The 20378-nt window shown below is 41.7% G+C and overlaps 1 protein-coding gene across 2 annotated transcripts in view; it reads right to left on the bottom strand.

Moving 5' to 3' along the window:
* The window catches only part of LOC146204789 (DENN domain-containing protein 1A-like), a 68489-nt gene that overhangs the window by 17545 nt on the left and 30566 nt on the right, over positions 1–20378 (bottom strand). The window contains exons 13-18 of one of the 2 annotated variants that reach the window (XM_084589495.1): positions 17641–17742; positions 14222–14449; positions 11014–11151; positions 9870–9908; positions 9751–9783; positions 7557–7640 (exon numbers count right to left, since the gene is read on the bottom strand). In XM_084589495.1, the coding sequence (XP_084445621.1) occupies positions 7557–7640; positions 9751–9783; positions 9870–9908; positions 11014–11151; positions 14222–14449; positions 17641–17742 (624 nt within the window). The remainder of the gene's footprint in view (positions 1–7556; positions 7641–9750; positions 9784–9869; positions 9909–11013; positions 11152–14221; positions 14450–17640; positions 17743–20378) is intronic. The other variant, XM_084589496.1, reaches the window with a different exon arrangement.

The raw sequence follows: 20378 nt of genomic DNA, 5'->3' as shown, positions 1-20378 counted from the left end.
ACACGAGCGCCCCCTACCGGCAAGGTAGGTGATTGCGTAAGCACAAAATCTGATGACGCATTCGGGTCGCGTTTTTCGTCTGCTTGCTGTCGCATGTGCAAAAAAATATTGTCGTCGAGCAGCGCTTCAGCGTAGCATAATTAGTACTGCGACGTTGTTTCGCCCAATAACGTGGATGTTACTAACATTGCCGCGCACTTTAATCCCGACCCGCTCGCCTGCAACTCAAGCGACGAAGCAGGAATCAGCAGCAGCCACGAAAGCTTGGTGGGTTGACACGCAGGAAATGTCAACTGGTAGGAATGTTGAACAAAGGAACCGTGAAGATGCTGCTTTATCAGTCCGGTTGGCCAACGCTGTGAGCCAAGCTGTTCTAAAAAAATGTTTTAGTAATGACGCGATCAGCCACCGTAACCCGTAAGCTCTCCCGGTGGCTCCCGTGCTCACACCTGTTCACGCGCTGATTGGTCCCGACGCGGCAGGCCTGCGTGCCGCCGTCCAAGCATGTGGCGCCATCTGGCGCAGTCAAGGCAATCTGGGTGCGTAAAGCCGTGGCCGCTGCGCTCGACTCCGAAGTCATAACTGCCTCATAGCATCCGCTATCGGTAATCTAGCTATCGTAGATCGCTGTTCATTCGCTTACATAGCCATTTGTACAAAAGGACTATCAGTCACGATTAAATTGCGAGGATTATTCAGCCAATACGGAGGTCCTGGTAGAAATAATTACAGTGATACAAGCGAACTTTTTTTTTCCTACAGCTGGTCTGCCCGGTGCGACGCACCAGATGTCTGCTAGCTCCGCTGCTGAAGGCGTCGCGCAAAGCAAGAAATTATTTTAAGAGATGGGCTTGCCAGTAAAGCGGCGCTAAACTCCGACGTTTATTACAGCGTTAGCCCGTTCCGAAGCACCTTTCGCTGGCGCTTCGATGCGAAACCAGCTAGGGCTAGCGACGTCTAGGGTAGGCGGGGAGCGGCGCAGTATGTTCCCGGCGCGCCATCGAGAGGCACCGTTGCCGTAGGCCCTGCACTTGTGCAGACATGCTGTTGGGGCCTGAGTTTAGCAGGCAGTCTCCATACGTACACCGGTGAGGTAATTGTAACATGCACCAATGAAGAAGCCATCGAGTAAAGCGAGCAGAAGCGGAGTTCTTTCTCAGGGCACGGCCGGAAGCGGCGGCGGCGCCGTTCGAGTCTGGCCATGTGTCGTCACTGCTCTTTGCTTTGCCGACTCCCCGTCACAGTTGTTTGATGACGTCATGTTGTTTACCTATGTACACGTTTTCGTCACAGAGATGTCGATGCCAATGGGTTTTGAAAAACGGAGTACTTGCCTGGCTTGTTTTTAAAATCAAATTAAAATATCTTCGCGGAAAAGTGCGAGGTTGGGATTGCTTGGGGAGCATCTCTGTATAACCAGGAAAGCAATCGTATTCCTTCCGATGCTTCAAAAAATGGTGTCTATACTCCTTTAACAAAGTGGCACTGTTTAGATTAATCAATGATTACGAAATGTTTTTTCAGTCTTCCAGTACTGATGTGCGCTGATACTATGCCGCATTTTTAAGACAACCAAAGAAACAAACAGTGCAAAATTTGCTAACGATTTGAGTGCCGTTAGTGGCATTCATAGCATCCTGAACAAAAACAAAAATTATGCAATTGTGCCAAGCCCCATCATGGTTCTTGTTGTCCCAGTGCCTCAAATAGTGTTGAGTGCTTGAAAAGCGCTTGAAGCAAATGCAAGGGCTCCACTACGAGAAACATATCAGGCTCATGGCACAGCTGCACCGCCAGCAATGTTTCTTTGGAAAAAGCTTTGTTTTTCTTATATACAATAGGAAGAGGAAAGGAAGATGTGGTGCACAGCATGGTTTTAATTACTCCTCTGGTGTTTTGTTTTCATCGCGATTCAGAGATGACTGAAGCCCTACACAAAATGGGCATTTTAATGCAACGCAATGGACCAGGCCCCGTATAGGCGCTGTTCACATCTCTATAATGTGCGGTGGGAAATCAAGGCACAAGTCCAAGACCGTGTGGTGCTGTTCTCATAGAAGGTGGTAGAGTTCCTTGGCATAATAGGCTATACCTCTGCAAAATGACAGAATCATTCAATCGTGCCATCCACACCGAGGCGACTGACTGCAATGACCCATCAAATATAAAGAGTTGGTATAATTATCCACCAGAGTTTAAAGGCCTCCAAGCGCATCGAACTAAAAACGTAGCAAATCGGCACAATCAACAATGCTGGCTGACAAGGAGGCAGCATTCATTATCTTTCGTGATTTCTTCTTTTAAGAGGGGAAGCGAGGCTAGAGTGTCAATTTTTGAATTGTTGCACTGATTTCGATAAAATTTTTAGAAATGGCTTGTCTTTTTATTAAAATATATTCCAAGTTTCATCACATCAGCCCAAAGAGAAAAAAAGCTGTTGCTGTCATAATGGGTGATTAAGTGTGTCAGCTGAGGAAAGCTACCATTTCAAAAATCATGGATATACTAAGCATTTTTGCTTAGATAATTTTTTGACAGTTCATTGAACAGGGTAAGACCTATTGCAGATTGTTTATGACAATTTTGTAAAAATCCGAGCACTTTAAAAACAAACTTATTTTTTCTGGTGTCATTATATGCCACCTATTTTTTATTTTTTCCTTAGAAAATAAATAGGAATCCAAAAAATACATTATTTTGTTCCCAACAAAATGTTGGTCCACAAACCAACTTGAAAGCAGCCTTTGAAGAAAGAGTTGTAAATGGTAGTTTTCCTAACGGCTGTGCTCTTGCAAAAAAGTGCAAACTGAGAGAAATGAGTTCAACGATTTCAGAACACGCTATTCAAATTTAGGGCCTAAATTTAAAAATCGAAGTGGCCTGGTGCATACGTTGGGCTGTCTTTTTCAACATGACTGCTCTGTAGCGATTACTAGTTGCCTTTTTTTTTTTTCTTTTTTCAGCTTTACAGCTGTCCAGTGCCCTTGTCTGCGCTCGTGAACTGCTTTCTTTTGCTGCTTACTGGGCGTGCCTCTTCGTCTGGGTTCCATATTTTATCTCCAGCTTGTCAAACACTTTGGTCAGCTAGGCTCTTAGTGTGGAGAAAACAGTATTCGAAGGTTACGTGCTGCGATTTAGTCAATCCAAGCTTCTCTTTCGGTTTACCAGCAAATCCGCTTATGCCACTGTCCAAAATTTGCCTTTTCTTATTGTTTTCCATTTTAATTGCCTGCTCTACTATCGATAGCAGGTCTTTTCTGGCCAGAGAGCACGAAAAACAAGCATTCTAACTTGGAAGTACACTCTGTGTTCAGTTTCTTGGCTGCTACGCGGCTGCGTCTTAGAATCAGCGTTCACAGGCGTTTTCGGTGGTGAGTGCATCCTATCTCAGAGACAAATTAATTTTAATTTTTCAACTGCACAGTTGAGAGCGAAACTCAGTGAGAAGTTTGTTCAATATATGCACAATCCAAAAAACAAATATTTAAAAACATGCCCTTTTTGGTGAAAATGGTGATCTTAGCCTTGCATCCCCCCCTTAAACAAAGGAGGATGTAAGCGAACACCAGTTGTAATAAATAAAAAAAGCCTCACATATACACCATGGTAAATTAAATACTTGAATGTAGATACAAAAGTTTTTGATATGTGCAGAAAATGCAGCCAAAACGTGAATTAAGTATCTCAATGCAACATTGCAGCAGCTGAAGGGGGAATATCTTCATTCTCAACAACGCTCTGAACCCACTAAACTTCCCTGGTACTCTTCCGTTATGGTCATAATGGGCTAGAGTTTGCTTCCACACTATGAGAGAAAAAAGTGGGGACAAAGCTGCATGATAAACAACAATCAATAAAACAACCATCTGTAACAGTGCCTTGCACCTGCTGGAAAACAGCACGCACGCTCAAATTTTGGGAAACATATCTTTTTTTCAAGATAACACAAAGGTGGCAGTAGTGGTGGCATGCATGGTTAAACCTCCTGAAGCTGCGCTGTGGCTATGAGAGAAAGCATAGTGGAATAGTCTAGGCCAACTAATAGCATTTTTGTCCTCAGTAAGAAATTGATATGGCTCTTCCTGCTTATTATGATGTTTGTCCAGCAGTAAAATTTGCATTTACAGTCAACTCACTTATAAGAATATTGAAGTGCCATGAAAATACCATTGTTAAAACCGAAAATTGTTATAACTGGGTTAAGCTGAAAAAACAAAATATCACAAACATGAGAAAGTTTAATAAAGGGAAGTCACACTTTTCACTTATTCCCAGGCAGAAACCAGTAATCATTGAGCTTTGATTGCCTCACGGTAATCTTGTTGACATCTCTCTGCAAGGCATCCAACTGTTGCGGTATCTGAGCGAAAAGATTTTAGCTTGAATGAAGCCCCGGCATGGACTTGATTAATCTTAGTGCCGGCAGAGTCGCAGTACAGTAAAACCTAGACAATTCGAAGTCATTGGAACCGAGAAAAATGTTTCAATTAACCGGGTTTTCAAATTAACCAAACACTGCAAAAAATCTGACTCAGGCAAAAAATTTCACTGCGAGAACACGCTGGGCGTACCCCCCTCATCCTTCCATCTGTAAGCATGGAGTCAGCCGTAATCATAATACCGCCTTTTTAGCGTCGTTCACTCAAGAAGGCGTTTGCTGCTTTCATGCGTTCCAATGATTTTGTGGCAGTGGACAGCGCCCGCTCCAATCGCAGCGTGATAAAGCAAACATACTAAAAACCAACATGCTTGCGCAACTAGACTAGCAGAACCAGGCACTGCCGGCCCTCCAGTCAAGGATGCTGGCACTAAGCCAAGTCCCCCCCTCTCCTCAATTCACCTGCCCACCGCAGGTGCTGCAGGTGCTAACACCAGTAAATGAACACGCTCTGATGTTATTGCTGAGCAGCATCTTGGCAGCCTGCCAAGAAATGCGCTGCGAACTGTGGCGATGGCATCACGAAACGGAAAACTGTGCCGAGCCAACAATGATTTTGAAGCAAAAACTTCATTCACTACGGCACGTAGTTCGAGGCATCAGGTATGCACGCTTTTCCACTTGAGAAAGATTTAGAGGCCAAACTTCTGTGTTAAGCCTGGTGGTCGCCATGTGACTTTGGGACATAGTCACGTAGCCATCAAGTGGCCCGTGACCACTGTCAAGGTCAAGGTCCCGTGACCTTGTGGTCGCCATGTGACTTTGCGACATAGTCACGTAGGCCACCAAGTGGCCTGTCAAGGTAAAGGTCACGTAAGGTGACGTCAGTGTGGCGTGGGAATAGAGGGCGCTAGAGAGGCAATATGTGTAAAATAGGAGCCTCCGGGCTCCTGCCTAGGTTACAACACTGCGCGAGATGGAGAAGGACGAACATCCTGCCACAGTAGCGCATCAGAACACAAAAAAGGCACGTCAGAATAAGGCCCTGAAAAGGCGGCGTGCCGAAGCGACCGATGAAGAACGGGCTTTACGTGTGGAGAAATGCACAATGTGTTTAATCCAAGCTTGGCAATGAACGTAGCCATGTACATCAAGCTTTCGCTTCCCTCCAGGGTAAACCAAAGTTAAAACACCAGCTAATTTTTTCTCCCCAACTTTTCAGCAGCATAAGTGTGGGGTAGGTTCATTGTGCGAGTGGGTCCATTACGCGATTAGATATGGAACTAGAGGTGCCCATTAATGCTCTAAGCCAAGGCACACGATTAAAATACACGGCGAAGGTCGATGTTGCGCGCTGTCAGCACGTTGCAGTGAAGCATGTCTCCACTTCTGCAGGGGCGCGCTTCGGCAGTCGGCAAGCCATACCACATGGTTTTCTGTGCTGACAGCTCTATGGTTCGGGCGCTACGGCGTATCAAGCATAAGCATCGCTCTGCGGCACCACTTCGTGGCTCCGAGGTGCTGTCGCTTCATTGGTTTGCAGCAAAATTTAGATCGAGCATTCCAGCAAAGCACTGCAAACCTTCAAATTTACAGGGCTGATACAGGTGGCCGCTTCGAATTCGACGGCTAAATTTACGTAAAAAATTGTGGGACCAAAGAAATTATTCAAATTATATAGGATTTCGAATTTAGCGAGTTCGAATCATCGAGGTTTTACTATTTGTGAGTCCTATATTCTGTTAGGGTTGCCGCTCAGTGACCACATTTTAATTGTTATAACTGATAAGTTACCATGAAAGCATTGCTGCATGTGGTTTATTTTGCTATAGAATATAGGATAAAGCTGACGGTGCCGCAGTTGTTCATTGTTATATCCGATATATTGTTGTAAGTGGTATGTTACAAGTGGGTCTGACTGTATTACTGACAAAAGTGGACTTTAAAAATTTCTCGCCACTTAAAACCAAAGACATCAAGAGTAAAAAGGACTCTGTGGCCGCAGTTTTGAAGTGAACAGCGATGTAGCCTTGCCTCTGGTATCTGAGCACAAAGAATGATTATGTCACACTAAAGTTTGCATAAGAAAAAGGTCAATAATTCTGACACATGCATTTAGCTTCTCAGTCTTTTCTAGATTATAAGACCTCCAATTTTGGTGAGAGTGGTCTCTTTGCGATTACAATGCAGTAGTACCCTATTCATTTGTTCTCAGCTGTTTAGGGCAGTGGAACATGAACTCTGGTTAGTGAAGGTTTTATTTTGGAGCTAAAAAAAAAAAAATTTTTTTTTTGTGAGCAGCCTCTGGTCACTTCTGTAGTTAGCATTTTTAGCATCTGATGCATAAAGAAAATTGTTTTCTTTGAAATTACTAGCATATCTTCCAAAGTATTGCTGCAATCTATTAAATTTTTGTACCTTGCAATTTTTGCCGGGTATGAATTCATCAAATGTCTGCTATAAGGAAGCATTTATGCTAGCTAGTTTATGTGTTATTACTGTCTAGCATTTTCTAATACAAATAGTCAGAGAAAAAAAAATTACATTTCCAAAAAACAGTCGATTCCCATGAGGCATAAAACATTTTTTCCCTGTCTGAAATACCTGTCAAGCAGCGCACTGGAAAAAAAGAAAAAAAAAAAAGAAAGAAAAAAAAAAAAAGCTTTTTGCACATTTAATCACCTTTGATATTCTTCTTTTACATTACAAGCAAAACATGCAAATATTTGCCATAATTTTCATTATAATTGTACTAAAAATGTTAAATTTTAAATTGCTGCTTAATATTTCTGTTTTAAATTATACGGAAAACAGCATAAAACAGGTAAGAGTTAAGAAGTCTGTAATACTGGCGGCGATACTGCAACAAATTATGACACGTGTCCAGCCATCATTGTACGACTTGATATGCAATTTAACATACAAAATATACTGAACTACAAATCGTTCATCAAACCTTAATTAGAACACTGGGAACAAAATTTGGGCAAGCACCACAATATTAACATGCTGACAAATGCATGCACAAGTGCATTTTCCTTTGACCACATCACAACTTAGTGGAAAGCAAGTTGTATCTTTGTTAAAACGAGCAGCAGCAGCTAAGCAGAAACATGACACGACTGATTAAGGTTCGTTAGTCAGGATGGGGCCAAGCACAACTTAGTCCTTGCCTCACCTCCCTTGGAACATCATTTGGGAGTGGAGACCATGTGTACCATGTTGCATACCATACGAAACTCTTCCTAAGCTGCCTTCTCACCTGGAAAAGTACTCTGCTTCCTCAGAAATCTCACTTAAGAGGAAGTGAAAATAACAATACTGAATGACTAATCACCGTATACTCTTCTAGTCATTTTACCATTTAGCAGAAACGTACAAGCATTCAGATGAACAAATCGAGGGTTTGACAGAAACCAATCTTGTTGGACATGTACATCAAGGAGAGGCAAAACACCAACAAAAAAAAAACGAATGAACTAGTGTTTCAGCCTGTACAGGAGCCAAAATGTCCGTACATTCATTTTTTCTGGCCGGCATTCTGATTCTCCTCCATAAACGTTCAGATGCTTCTAATTAAAGCAGAGGTTATTCATTTTCAGATACACTAAATAATAAGATTAATAATTTATTATCCTAGCAGCCGACAGTAAGCAGTTGATATTTTACATGGCAAGCTGGCCTGTTCACAATTGCAAGCCTTCTTGTTTCGTAGCATCAAAATCCCAAACAGCATTACGAGTCATTTGCCCTGGACACCAGAATTTCTGAAGACCTACACCAACATTTGCTTTAATTTCTCTGCATTATGAGTCATTTGCCCTGGACACCAGAATTTCTGAAGAGCTACACCAACATTTGCTTTAATTTCTCTGCCATAAAATGTCATTCATGCAAATATTCCTATTATTTGCTTTAAATATTGCCACTATTAAATACACCCCAACGTTTTACCAACACAGCGTGGCAGTAATGAAAATGTGTATTTCAAATGTCTTTGGACAACTACTCGTTTACTCCCAGTGATTGAAACTCGCAAATGAGCTCCTCCGCCATGCACAAGAAAACATGAACTGACCGAAGGAACAGTTCTTAAATGCATTTTTCAGCACACAGATACAGCGGGAACAAATGAGACTACACGTTTTCAGCTTTTCCAGACAAAATTGATATACTGTTCATGACCACAACCAGATCTGCAGCAGAACTATACGGTACCGTAAAAACCGGCATATGAATCAGACCAGACTGTAGGTCGGCCTCCAGATTTCTCAGTTCTAAAAGCGAGTGACACAAGCATGGAAAAGCATCCTTACCTTGAAACAAATGGAATTCAATAAGATCTGCACACCAATAATGCTGTATCTATTTTCATTTGCATCTTAATGCTGCATGTCTCTACAGTTGTCCTCAAAAGTAAACTGAAGCCAACTCTTTCTTTGAATCTAAAATGTGATGATCAAAATTCATTGATGCACTGCGTAATTCAGAAAATCAGAATTAGGTTGCATAGACCTATTCAAGAATGCATGGGGCAAGGGTGCTGAAGTTAAACTTTTTCGCTAATACATATTGCATTCCATTTAAAGCACCTGTAGTTCACATGCCAGAAGGACATGTCACTAGCAGTCATCCGAACTCAAGTTGGATGACGAGTGCTTCTCGCTGCCCAAGTCCCACAGTGCATCGTCCTCCGTACTGCACAACACGTAGCTGATGCTGCATTTCCAAAAATGTTTGCGCACCAATTTTTCGGGAAGAGATTTTGACAACACCCAGCCACAAACAGTTGGCAACGATGGATGCATTCATCATAAAATTCACATACTTGATCTTTAAATGCCATTTATTTTGCCTCCACAAGATCATCACATCATGCTGTTGATTGTGACGATGGTGATGAAGGCTGGTGAAAGGCCTCCCATCGCTTTTCTGCCATACAGTTATATGAGACGGCAGCAGACTTTGCCACAGTTTTAGGAGAAGTTCAACCCACATTCCAATTTTTATGGTGTGTATGGCAGTCGTTTTAATGCACTTTCACAAAGGAACAAAAGGAATGGCCTTGTGGTAGAGCATCTGCCTCATATTCGGGAGGTACTAGGTGCGATCCCCGGTGCCGCCGGATACCCGTCGGTTTTCAATGGGTACAAGCTTCCCCTGGCCTGGTGCTCAGCTCTTTGGGGTGAAATGTTTGGGAAATGGGTCATAGGTCCCAAATAGTTGTGCCGATGGGTCAGTGATTCGTTCCACCATCAGACAACAATAAGTCCGCCTCGCGCGGCAAAAGCCCATTATGTCCATTAACGCACTTTCACAAAGGAACAAATTCTGACACTAAAGGATTTTATACTGAGTGTGCAGACACTTACATTTTTGTAGGCATTGCGAACAGCTGGATTTGCCTAAAAAGAAATTACATGGGGTCCATTTCAGATGTCAGAAGCATGGTAGAATAAACTAAGTAACAGAAAATATAAACAACGCCAACCTTGCTCTTCATGGACTTCAGCAATGCACCACCTTCTTTCTGAAAGCCAACAAAAAATTATGTAAAAGATAAAACATGACAAGCAAGAAATTTCACGTGGCATGTTGAGTGGCATGTGGAAATACACCCGACGCTTGGAGCTACCCGTGCGATTACCTTAAAGTTTGATGTATTCGGTATCAACTGCAATATCACATTATTTTTACATGTCAGCCATATGTCATTCACAAATTTTTTTTTTTACTCATTTTGTATGACCTCAGTGCAAACAAGCACACAGTTATGCCGCCTAAGCAAACGGTGTACATTTATCCGTGCTTGTTTAATTTAAATGCAAAAACCATACCCCGCTTTAAAAAGTAATCTGCCTACTTACCTTTTTCAAGAATTGTTTTCTTGCACTGAACAAATTTTCTATATTCGAAGTCATTTTTTTTCTTCAGATACATATTCAATTAACATTTGAGTGGTATTAAATAATTTCAATATTAGCACACCTTTAATAAAATGAAATAACATATGCCCTGACCACAAAGTAGGGCATGAAAAAAATAGCTTACCACATGTACAGTCGCCCAAATCTTTAACTCATGTGCGCAATGGCCACCTTTTCTGTTGCTCCTGTGCATTACAAAGGAGCTAACATGCGAAAAGATCAAGTTTCACCAAATCCTTGCTTAATCTTGACCTCTCCGCGAATTTTAATCTGTCCTAAGGCGCAGGAGCACAGAAGAGGTAGCCATCAAGCATAATAAAAGATTTGGGCGGGTGTAATGCTACATTTAGGTAAAACGTAAACAGTGGAACACTCAACACTAGTCAACACTAAATGCTTTCCAAAATTGCTGTGCAGGAAACAATGTCTCGGTGACCATGCCTACACCGTGCCCACACTCAGTGGTACTGTTCAGCAATGGCTGCTGACACTCATCCACGGCAGCCTGAATAACAACACTATAAAGCATTTACAGAATAAATTTTCTTAAAAAGTGTATATATTTTTAATCAAAGCCATTCATAGCAATCAGCTGCTGCATTCATATTTAGCTTCTAGTATCACTCGTTAAATAGTATACAGGGCCTCAAAAGACAAAAATGTATCAATTCCTAAAACAAAAAAAGGGGCAAAGTGTCTATTGCATACCTTCATGTTTGCCAACCAGTACTTGTAATGTTGCTTGAATTGCTTGTTGGAGCTTTCATCAAACATGTTCACTTCCAGTTCAAATATATCATTGTGGACCTCGCAGGAGTTGAGGATCTGCAGTCTACCTTCAATAAACTGCAAAAGGCAAGAAATATAAAAAGGTGCACGAGGTAAATTAAGGTTTTTTGTTCTGAGCCCCATAGCCACTCACAAAGTACAACAACAAAAAATACTCCATGAAATCTGGAAGGAAGCATATTACTCTAATTTCTTTAAGCAACCATTATTCTGCCAAAATAACAAAAACATTTCTTGACAAGAAAAATCTTCTATGTAGCCATTCCATGAAAGCAGCATACAGTTTGTAAAAATGCGGAATGCACAAGGAAACTGCTTGTGTTTGTTTTTCCCACTAAGCTTTCTAAACCTTGCCTCCCCCCCCTCCCCCCCCCCCCCAAAAAAAAAGACAGCATGCCAAATATGAAATGTTACACAACAGGCAAAAAATTTTAGGTGCCACATCGAGCACGCAGCCCATGAAACTAGCACTTCAAATTAATGAACATGGAGAGCATGCCAATAAAAACGAAGTCATAAATAAGGACTGCGGCAACATATCAACACTGCCATTTTGCAAAGAAAATAAATATATTGGCCCATTCTTTACTAGCAACACCCACCAGTTCTCTCTATTCTTACTCCATGCTTCTCACAACTCACAGTCTTCCTTCATTGTTGTCTGTGAACGCATCATCTGGCATGTTTAACTACAAGCACAACTTGATGACTGTGAAACTGCATCTGTTTATTTTCCCAGCTATGAATTCTACAGCAACCCCCCCTCCCCCCCCCCCCCCTTCCAAAAAAAAAAGAAAGAAATAAATTGTCAGTAGGAGAGTGCCAAGTACGAAATGCTCTACAAGGAACACCTGAGAAATTTCAAACACCTAGGGCTGTTGTGCACTGATGGGCATTTATGTATTTTACCTCCATGAGAATGCTCAAGAAAAGGACAGGATTAGGTCGCATGGCCTCTGGCTCTGCAGCCACAAACAACAGACACTAAGCCACTGTGAAAGGTCAAGCCCAGCTAGAACAAACATATCTCATCAGTACAAGCCCCATTCTTTGAACAGCTGACTGCTCTATAAGCACCTTTAGCATACCACTAAATCTCAATAAGTAGAAGGCTGGACTTTGGTTTAAACCAGGATCAAAATGCCGAATTCAGTTCTTCAGATTCAGTTTCAAGTGAAAAACGTTAGTACAGCTGATACTCATGCCCCAAGTCATAATTAGCTGGGTATTCCAAAACAGTTAAAGTGGGTCACTGGAGAAAATTAGGGAAGTGCTGAAACCAGTAACATGCAGTGATGCAATGGCTGAAGTCATTTGGGGAAGCTTAATGAGCAGCCAAAAGTGCCTTTTAGCGCAGAAAAGCGAGCGTTTGGTGCAGATATATACAGTTAAACCTGGTTATAACGAAATTGTAAAATGTCCACTATTTTTCGTTACATTCAGCTTTCGTTACATGCAGTTTTCCAGGGAAAGGAGGTGGAGGAGGAATCAGTCTGGGAAGAGCGCACGCCTTGGCGCCGCCCCTGCCGTGAACGTGCTCGCCCACCACCGTTGCCCCAAGTAACTGACTCTGCCGCACGTCACTAGCGCGCTCTGCTGTTCCCGCTACCGACATGTGGGAGCCTGCGAGCAACCACGTGACAGCAATGGAGACACACTGCACGCCCTGTGTCGTTTTTCTTTGTTCTGTTATTTTTAAGCATGAACTACTGTAGTGCCTTGTTCCGAAAGTGAAAGCAGCAGAGGCTGCTGACTCTGCCACATAGATGCGGCGTTGGCGCTGAAAAGCAAAGCGCTGGATCAACTGAGGTTGCTGCTGGCTAGAGTAGGCGTTCCTTTCATTTCAGTTCGTGTTTTATCGTCATGAAACTTGCTGGGTTATGCCAAATTTCCAGTAACTTGGCACTAGCTAAGAAACAGTCGACACCGCGAGTTCGTTATATCAAGGTCCACCGCCGCAACATGTTCGTTACATGGAGTTTTCAAATACATTCACTTCAATGGTGGTGGCATTGGGGAATTGAAAAACTTCATAAACTTCGTAATATCGAGGAATTCACTACATGGAGGTTCATTACATAGAGGTTTAACTGTATACTGTCTTTCTTGGTGTGCAAGTCGCACTCTTTTTAGATTTTGCACCGATGACTTATACATGACAAAATAATGGTGTGCTGCATTGTGCCCCAAAAAGAATGTCGAGCAAAAAAAGGTCGGTAATCAGACAGCCTTGGTGCATCGCGATCTGTTGTGGTCCACTACCGTGATCCCCTTTCATGGGGACCCAGCTGTGCTTGCACCAGTAGGGACTATCTGCGCATACACAGGTTAAGCGGAAGCAGTTCTCGTTGGCAGAACAGAGATTGTTCTAGGCTAAAACTATACTTAAAATGTTACTTTAGGGTTACAATTACAAAAATATTGTTTCAAATGCAATATTTCGGCTCCTGCATATGCAGGACAAAGTGTACACTACAACTGCATCCAGTAAAGACATATTATCGAAAATTTCAATTCCAGCATTGCGGCCATATGTATGCCTCAGCATACATCTTGCATTGTTCATGCTCAACATGATGCCACTGGTAAAATAGAGAAGCTGCAATGCAAAGCAGAATTTGCAGGCCACCCAACCAACTATTTTCAAGGTAACTTGTGATTGTCTGAGCAGTCCAAGGATTTTTTATAAGTGTTCAGCACAATCTACTAGTATGTCAGCACTTCTGATGGTATGATAGAAGGGTAGGGAGCATTTAGAGGCAGACTGTCTTCTACGTTCTGAGCCTTCTCTATAGCTGGCAATATGCAGTTTCCGGTGCATGTGCTCACCTTGGCATTTCAGCTTTGTCCCTATGAACCCTAAAAATCTGCCAGGAGCTGCATAAGTTCTTTTATTCTTGAGCTATCCAAAAGTTTTCCATTGCATTCTGTTTACGGCTTAATCACTGACACGCGCGAACATGATACATATTCCCCAGTTTCTAAATATTGAGCCCCCTGAAGTATCTCAAAATAAAAATATGTGAATTTTGGTGGTAGCGTTAAAAGGATGCAAAATGGACTTCTTGACAGTCTTCATGGACTGTTTCCAACAGTGAAGCACAATGGCCAAAAATGCATTTCTTGCCTGGTGAAAGATCTGGAGCTGGAGCATGCGTTCCAAGAAGGGTCGCAAGCTGACAGGTCGTGACTGCAGGAAACGATCAGGGTCAAATGTAATTCGTTGGCCCACTTCCATGCGCACCGCCTCCCGATAGCCACCCATGAGGGCCACAAGGGCACGCAGGAATGCCTGCGACACACCATCTCCCAAGGTCTGGTGGTGAGTGCGCAGGCTGCGTTTCAGTGGCGACACCTGCACCAGACAGACAGCCACTCTTGTAATCAACACCAATTGAAAAGTTCAATGTAATGTGCACATGCACGCTCTAAATGTGGAAAACGTTTATGCAAAATTTCCTGAGCGCAAAGGCTTAAAATGCGGAAGTAATTTTTCATCGTTTCTTTAGCGGAGTATGGTACACTTCTAAAAGAACAGATATATGCAGAACTGCAACAGAAACCCGTGTAAAATCGTACTAACAAAACAACCAAGGGCTGAGCCATTTGGTACATGTTTGATGAAGGAACCAGACAGAGCAAAAAAAAATGGGACTGCAAGGTGCCTTGTGGTCCTCCTTTTTTTTTTTTTTTTTTTTTTCTGGCTGATTTCTTTATCAGATGTGTATTAACAACCATGCATATCATCAGCACCATTTAAGCATCGAATGTGCAGAGGAGGTTATTTCAAACTGCCAAAATACTGCATTGGCATGACCGCAGCATGCACAACATTCGGAAAAACCATTTGGAAAGGCAGTGGCACACTTTCACAACACTGCAACGCACAACAGTGATGACATATATTAATTTTTTTCATTGAAGGTGAGCAACCCAGATATATTAGTCGACACTTGCTAATCTAACTAGTGTAATAATTCAAACTTTAATTCCATTTACATTGAATGCGTTAAAAGGCTTCCGTTGTTTGAACACCACGTAAGTCTAACACAATTTTCAGACCTCTTTTGAGTACAAATTACTTGGCAGTTGACTGTATTCATAACCCAATCGAAATTTATTAGGATGACAGCTGTACTAAAGTCTTACGAAAAGAGTAAGTGCGGACTGAGAATGAAACATCAACAGCACAGCCAATATTTTCACCAGAGGTAACCATTAACAGATGGAGACAGTAGGCCCAGATACAACTTCAGAAGGAAAAAAATGGCACAAAAAAAAAAAAAAGCACATGTCAGTGAAAGAGGTAGTATCGCAGTTGTACATTAACACAAAATCAGCATATTGCATCACTGAAGACTAGTTAGAGCTCATGAATAAATTGGCAGGTTGAACACCCAAATAACTCACACTTGATATCATACATGTGGCAGCGCTCGTCTGGAGGTTTTCTGTCAGTGCAAAGCTCATCTCTCTTTCGGGGGCTCACTCAAGCAGCTCGTGTATTTGGCTGCACACTGGTGAAGGACCTTACCAAACTCATTTTCCAAAAAGAAAAACATTACTATGCAAAAGACCCCCACATAGCCTGTGGTTAAGAATTTTGTACACATGCTTGAACAAGCCTGAGGCACCACCCGACAAAAACTATGTTCACAGAAAACTCCAGTTAATCTGACCCCCATTAATTTGGAAATTCATTCGAAAAAGGTGCCTATGGCATTGGGCACTCGTTAGTTCGGATGTGGCCGGACTCGCATTGGTTAATTCAGACAAATGTTCACGTCGAGACATGACCCTGCAAAGCCAACAATCATGCAAACAGACCTCACCACACCTGAACTGCATTGAACAGTGGTGACCATGCACCTCAGGTGTTAGTGCTATGGCAGGCACAAGAATAATCAGACCCCCCACCCCCCCATTGCCAAAATATAGTTTGGCAGCATAGTTCTCACTCCTCTCAAGCTCACTCTATCCCTCCGCTGCCATTGGGTGCGTGCATCGATCATGCGTGCTGTTTCAGACACTGCTTTGCCTGTCACTGGTATTACGATTTTATTTTGGAATGGCCTCACGCTGTTCTAACATCTATGCATGTCTCTCTCTCTTGCATCCACATGCATCTTCTGTTCTTCGAGTATGCTCGACTGTTGTGTTCTGATGATGCTTCACCGCACTTCCCATTAGGTCAAGCATCCTCAAAACGCGATGGGGCCATTTGTCAACAGACACCGCTGCTATTGCGTAGCACGGCGAGAAGGGCCACAGAGGCATTTATGATTTTGGCGCAATTCGACATTCATAACAGTGTGCGCAAAGCAAACCACCCGACAAACCCACGAAAGATCATTGCCGTCACTTATTTTTCATGTTAAATGTATACAAAACCATATTCTAGGTGTCGAGTAGATAAGACTATGTTGATGAAAACAGTTTTTGGCAGCTTTTTATGGCCATTCGATAATTCTAACATTGAGGAAGAGAGCAGAGGTCTAGTCATGTGTTTCCATATCAAACCTCGCTCTTTCTCTCGAATAATCGACACGACCCGCATCCTGTTGAGTTCATATATACAATAGTAAATGTGACCCCACTAAACAGTAGGCAAAGTGGACGTAGCAGACTAGAAATGGTGCTGTACTTGCAGCTACAACAGAGACGATGCAATGGTACAGCTGAGACACAAAGAGAAACAAACAAAATGAAAAGAAAGACATCACATTACAGAAGCCTCATTGACACAAAACGAAACAAACAAAAGAAAGTGAAAGACAACAATACATAAAGTTCACAGAAATACAAATACTGTAAAAAGGGACACTAAAACACTTGCTTGTTCCCACTGCAGCAGCAAAACACATGCAGAGTGCCAAGCAGCCAGGAACCGTACAAAGCCTGCCACCTGCCGATTAGGATGATGGGCCAATAAAATATGCAGCAAGTGCACCCATTTCATCATTAGAGAAGTAAGATATGAACAAGAAGACTGGCTCTGTTAAGAGAGAATATAAAGTGGCTTTCAGTTTTAAATTTGACCATATTTTGCACAGATTTTGGCCAATCATAGCCACTTAGTCTAAGCAACGCTTGTTTTATTGAGAAGCATAAACCTAGTAAGGGGACCCTAAAGTACACACAATTTTGCACCAGGAAATGCCATGCGTTTCTTCTGTTGTTAGTAAGTGAAGACATTAGTGAATGCCGTTCACTTGTTTTTCTTCATATAAGAGAAAATGCTATAAAATTACTGCGATAAGTACTACTTTCCTCAAGAGGAAACAGCAAGGTCATTTAACCCTTTGACTGTCGAATATTCCGGAAAAAATTCACCCACTGTGTCCAATTTTTTGACCCACTAGCGCTCAGCGCAGTACCCGTACAACAAAAACGCCGCAGGACGGAATGCGGCCGCAGTACCCGTACGGCAAAAACAGTCAAAGGGTTAAAGGTTAATGTTATACTATGTAATGATAGCAGCATGCAGCATGCAAGACTATATCTTCATCATCATGTTGCAGCCACCAAAGTGCATACAGTACTCACAATTTCACCTGGAAGTGTCTCCACATCGTTGAATGGGCTTTCAACCTTGTTGTTGTCAACATCGAGAATAACGACTTCACCCAGCTCACTTCTAGACACCCTCTGCAGAGCAAGGACGGGACACATAAGGCAGTGTGGCAGAATGAGATTTAAACTGGCTCAATGAAAACAATTTTGTAGTGACTTTGCATCTTTCCCTTTGCAAAAGGAAATAAAATATAAATGCATATTTAATATGTATTTATCACCACTGAATACAGCCAAGACTGACAAATAAAATTTGTTGTAATTTTTCTCTGCACTTTCTGGCTAACAGCGCCTTTTACCAGTCACCTCAACTGTCAAAAAATGAGACTCGAGCATCAGCGTGCAGATATCATTTGTCTGCATTATCCCATTTATGCCAGGACACATTAATTTTACACCATCATACAACTTTCATAGACTATTTCCTTGCAAATGGCAAAACTTTGGCTTCTTTCTTTATAGGATTCTAAATTTTTATTTATTTTATTTATTTATTGATACTGCAATCCCAGTGTTGGGATTTTAGCAGGGTGGGAATACAAACTATGTAGTTTAACAAAACAGGCAAAATAAACAATAATTACAGTGCAAGTTGAAGCTCTTCTGAACAATTAATAATAAAACCAAACATATACAACACAGCAGTGAAATAACAAAAGCAATAAAAAGAAACTAGGTTATATGTTGCGAGAACGTCAGTGATGGCTGCAGCACTTCATTGTTAGTGAGGTTATTCCAATCGGAAATAGTTCGTGGAAGGAATGAGTATTTAAAGCAGTTATTTCAAACGCGAAAAGGAGTTAAAGTTAGCTGGTGTCGTTGTCGGGTTGCGTATCCACACGAAAAAACAAGCAAATCGGCGAGTTCTGATCTATAGTGTCCTTTAATTAATTGGTACAGAAATTTAAGTCGTGCACAACGATTTCGCTCAGTTATTGTCGGAAGGCCAGCTTGAATTAAAAGGTGTGTTACTGATGTACGCCGGTAATTATTATATATGTATCGTGCCGCCCTCTTTTGAACTTTCTCTAATTTATTCATGTTAGTTTGCGTGAATGGATCCCAAATGATTGAAGCATAATCTAAGGTAGGCAGAACAATAGATTTGTAAGCAAGCAGGCGTACAGATGGGGTAGACAACCGCAATGCCCGTCTCAAGAAAAAGAGTTTACGGAAAGCGTTACACGTTATGAGATCAACATGTTTATTCCAACTAAGATTGTTACTGACCCAGAGCCCTAGATATTTATATTCTGCCACTTCAGTTAGTGTCATGCCGTTAATACAATAATCGAAGGGTAAGGCTTTCTTTTTGTGAGTGATTCTCATTAGTACAGTTTTTTCAAAGTTAATGGACATTTGCCATGCTTCACACCATGCGAAAACTGTTTGTAACGCCCTATTAAGTAGTTGTTGATCAGATACATATCTCACTTCTGTATAAATAACACAGTCATCAGCGTAAAGTCTAATTTTTACAGGAATGTTAACGACAATATCATTAATATATATTAAAAATAGCAGAGGACCAAGAACAGAGCCCTGAGGCACACCAGAGTGAACTGTAAGCCTGTCAGAAGAATGATGGTTAAAGACAAGGAATTGTTCTCTATTTGAAAGGTAGGCTGAAATCCATTTTACTAATTGTTTGTTATGAAGTATTGTATCCAGTTTATAAATTAACCTTTCGTGAGTAACCTTATCAAAAGCTTTCGAGAAGTCCATAAATACAGCATCAATCTGCGTTCCATTGTTAATTGACGAGGCAAAATCATGTATAGTTTCTGCTAACTGTGTACTTATTAGCTTCGAGAAAGTTTGATATGTGATTGTGAATTATGTGTTCAAGTAGTTTACAAGCAGTTGATGTGAGTGAAATAGGGCGGTAGTTCTTGATTAATCCCTTGTCTCCACTTTTATGAAGCGGTTTCACTCTAGCAGTCCCCCAGTCTCTCGGCACTTGACCTTCATGTAAGGACCTTGTAAATATAACAAATAAGTACTTAGATGTCCATTGTGCATATCTTTTCAAAAAGGCGTTAGGTATGTTCTCTGGTCCAGGTGATTTCTTTATGTCAAGGTTAAGTAACATGTTTAAAATGCCATGCTCACTAACTGCAACGTCATCCAGAGGCGGGAGGGAAGCTTCAAATTTCGGAAAAATGTTATTGTCATCATTAAACACGGACTTAAAATGTTCATTGAATTCATTAGATACTGTTTTTGCATCACTGACCAAAACACCTTTGATTTCAAACTCATTACTAACCTTTGATGTTGGGGAGACCAAACGCCAGAATTTCCCGGGAGACTCCGAGATAAATTTGGGTAACGATTCTTCAAAGTAACGCTGTTTGTCAGCGATAGTGTTTTGTTTGAGCTGAGAGCTAAGCAAACTGATCTTTTGTTCTAATTCTGGAGAATTACTAGTTGCTTTTTTCTTCTTCATCCGTTTCAGTTTTCTTTTTAACTGCAGTGTCGCCCGAGAAATCCATGGGTTTTTTGTTATCTTTTTAACAATAACCGGCACGTGGCATTCAATGCATTCATGTATCATAGCTTTAAACCGGTCCCAAAGTTCGTGAATACTGTCAGTGCTAATTACAAAATGTATCAAAGTTGAAGGAAAGAACATCGACAATGGAAACATCATCAGCTCGAGAGAAGTTTCTAAAATGCATTTCTGAGCAATTTTTATCAACAGTTAAGCC

The sequence above is a fragment of the Amblyomma maculatum genome, chromosome 1 (assembly GCF_055883805.1).
Source record: "Amblyomma maculatum isolate TAMU_Amacu chromosome 1, ASM5588380v1, whole genome shotgun sequence".
Lineage (NCBI taxonomy): Eukaryota > Metazoa > Arthropoda > Arachnida > Ixodida > Ixodidae > Amblyomma > Amblyomma maculatum.
This window is presented reverse-complemented; position numbering and strand designations above follow the sequence as displayed.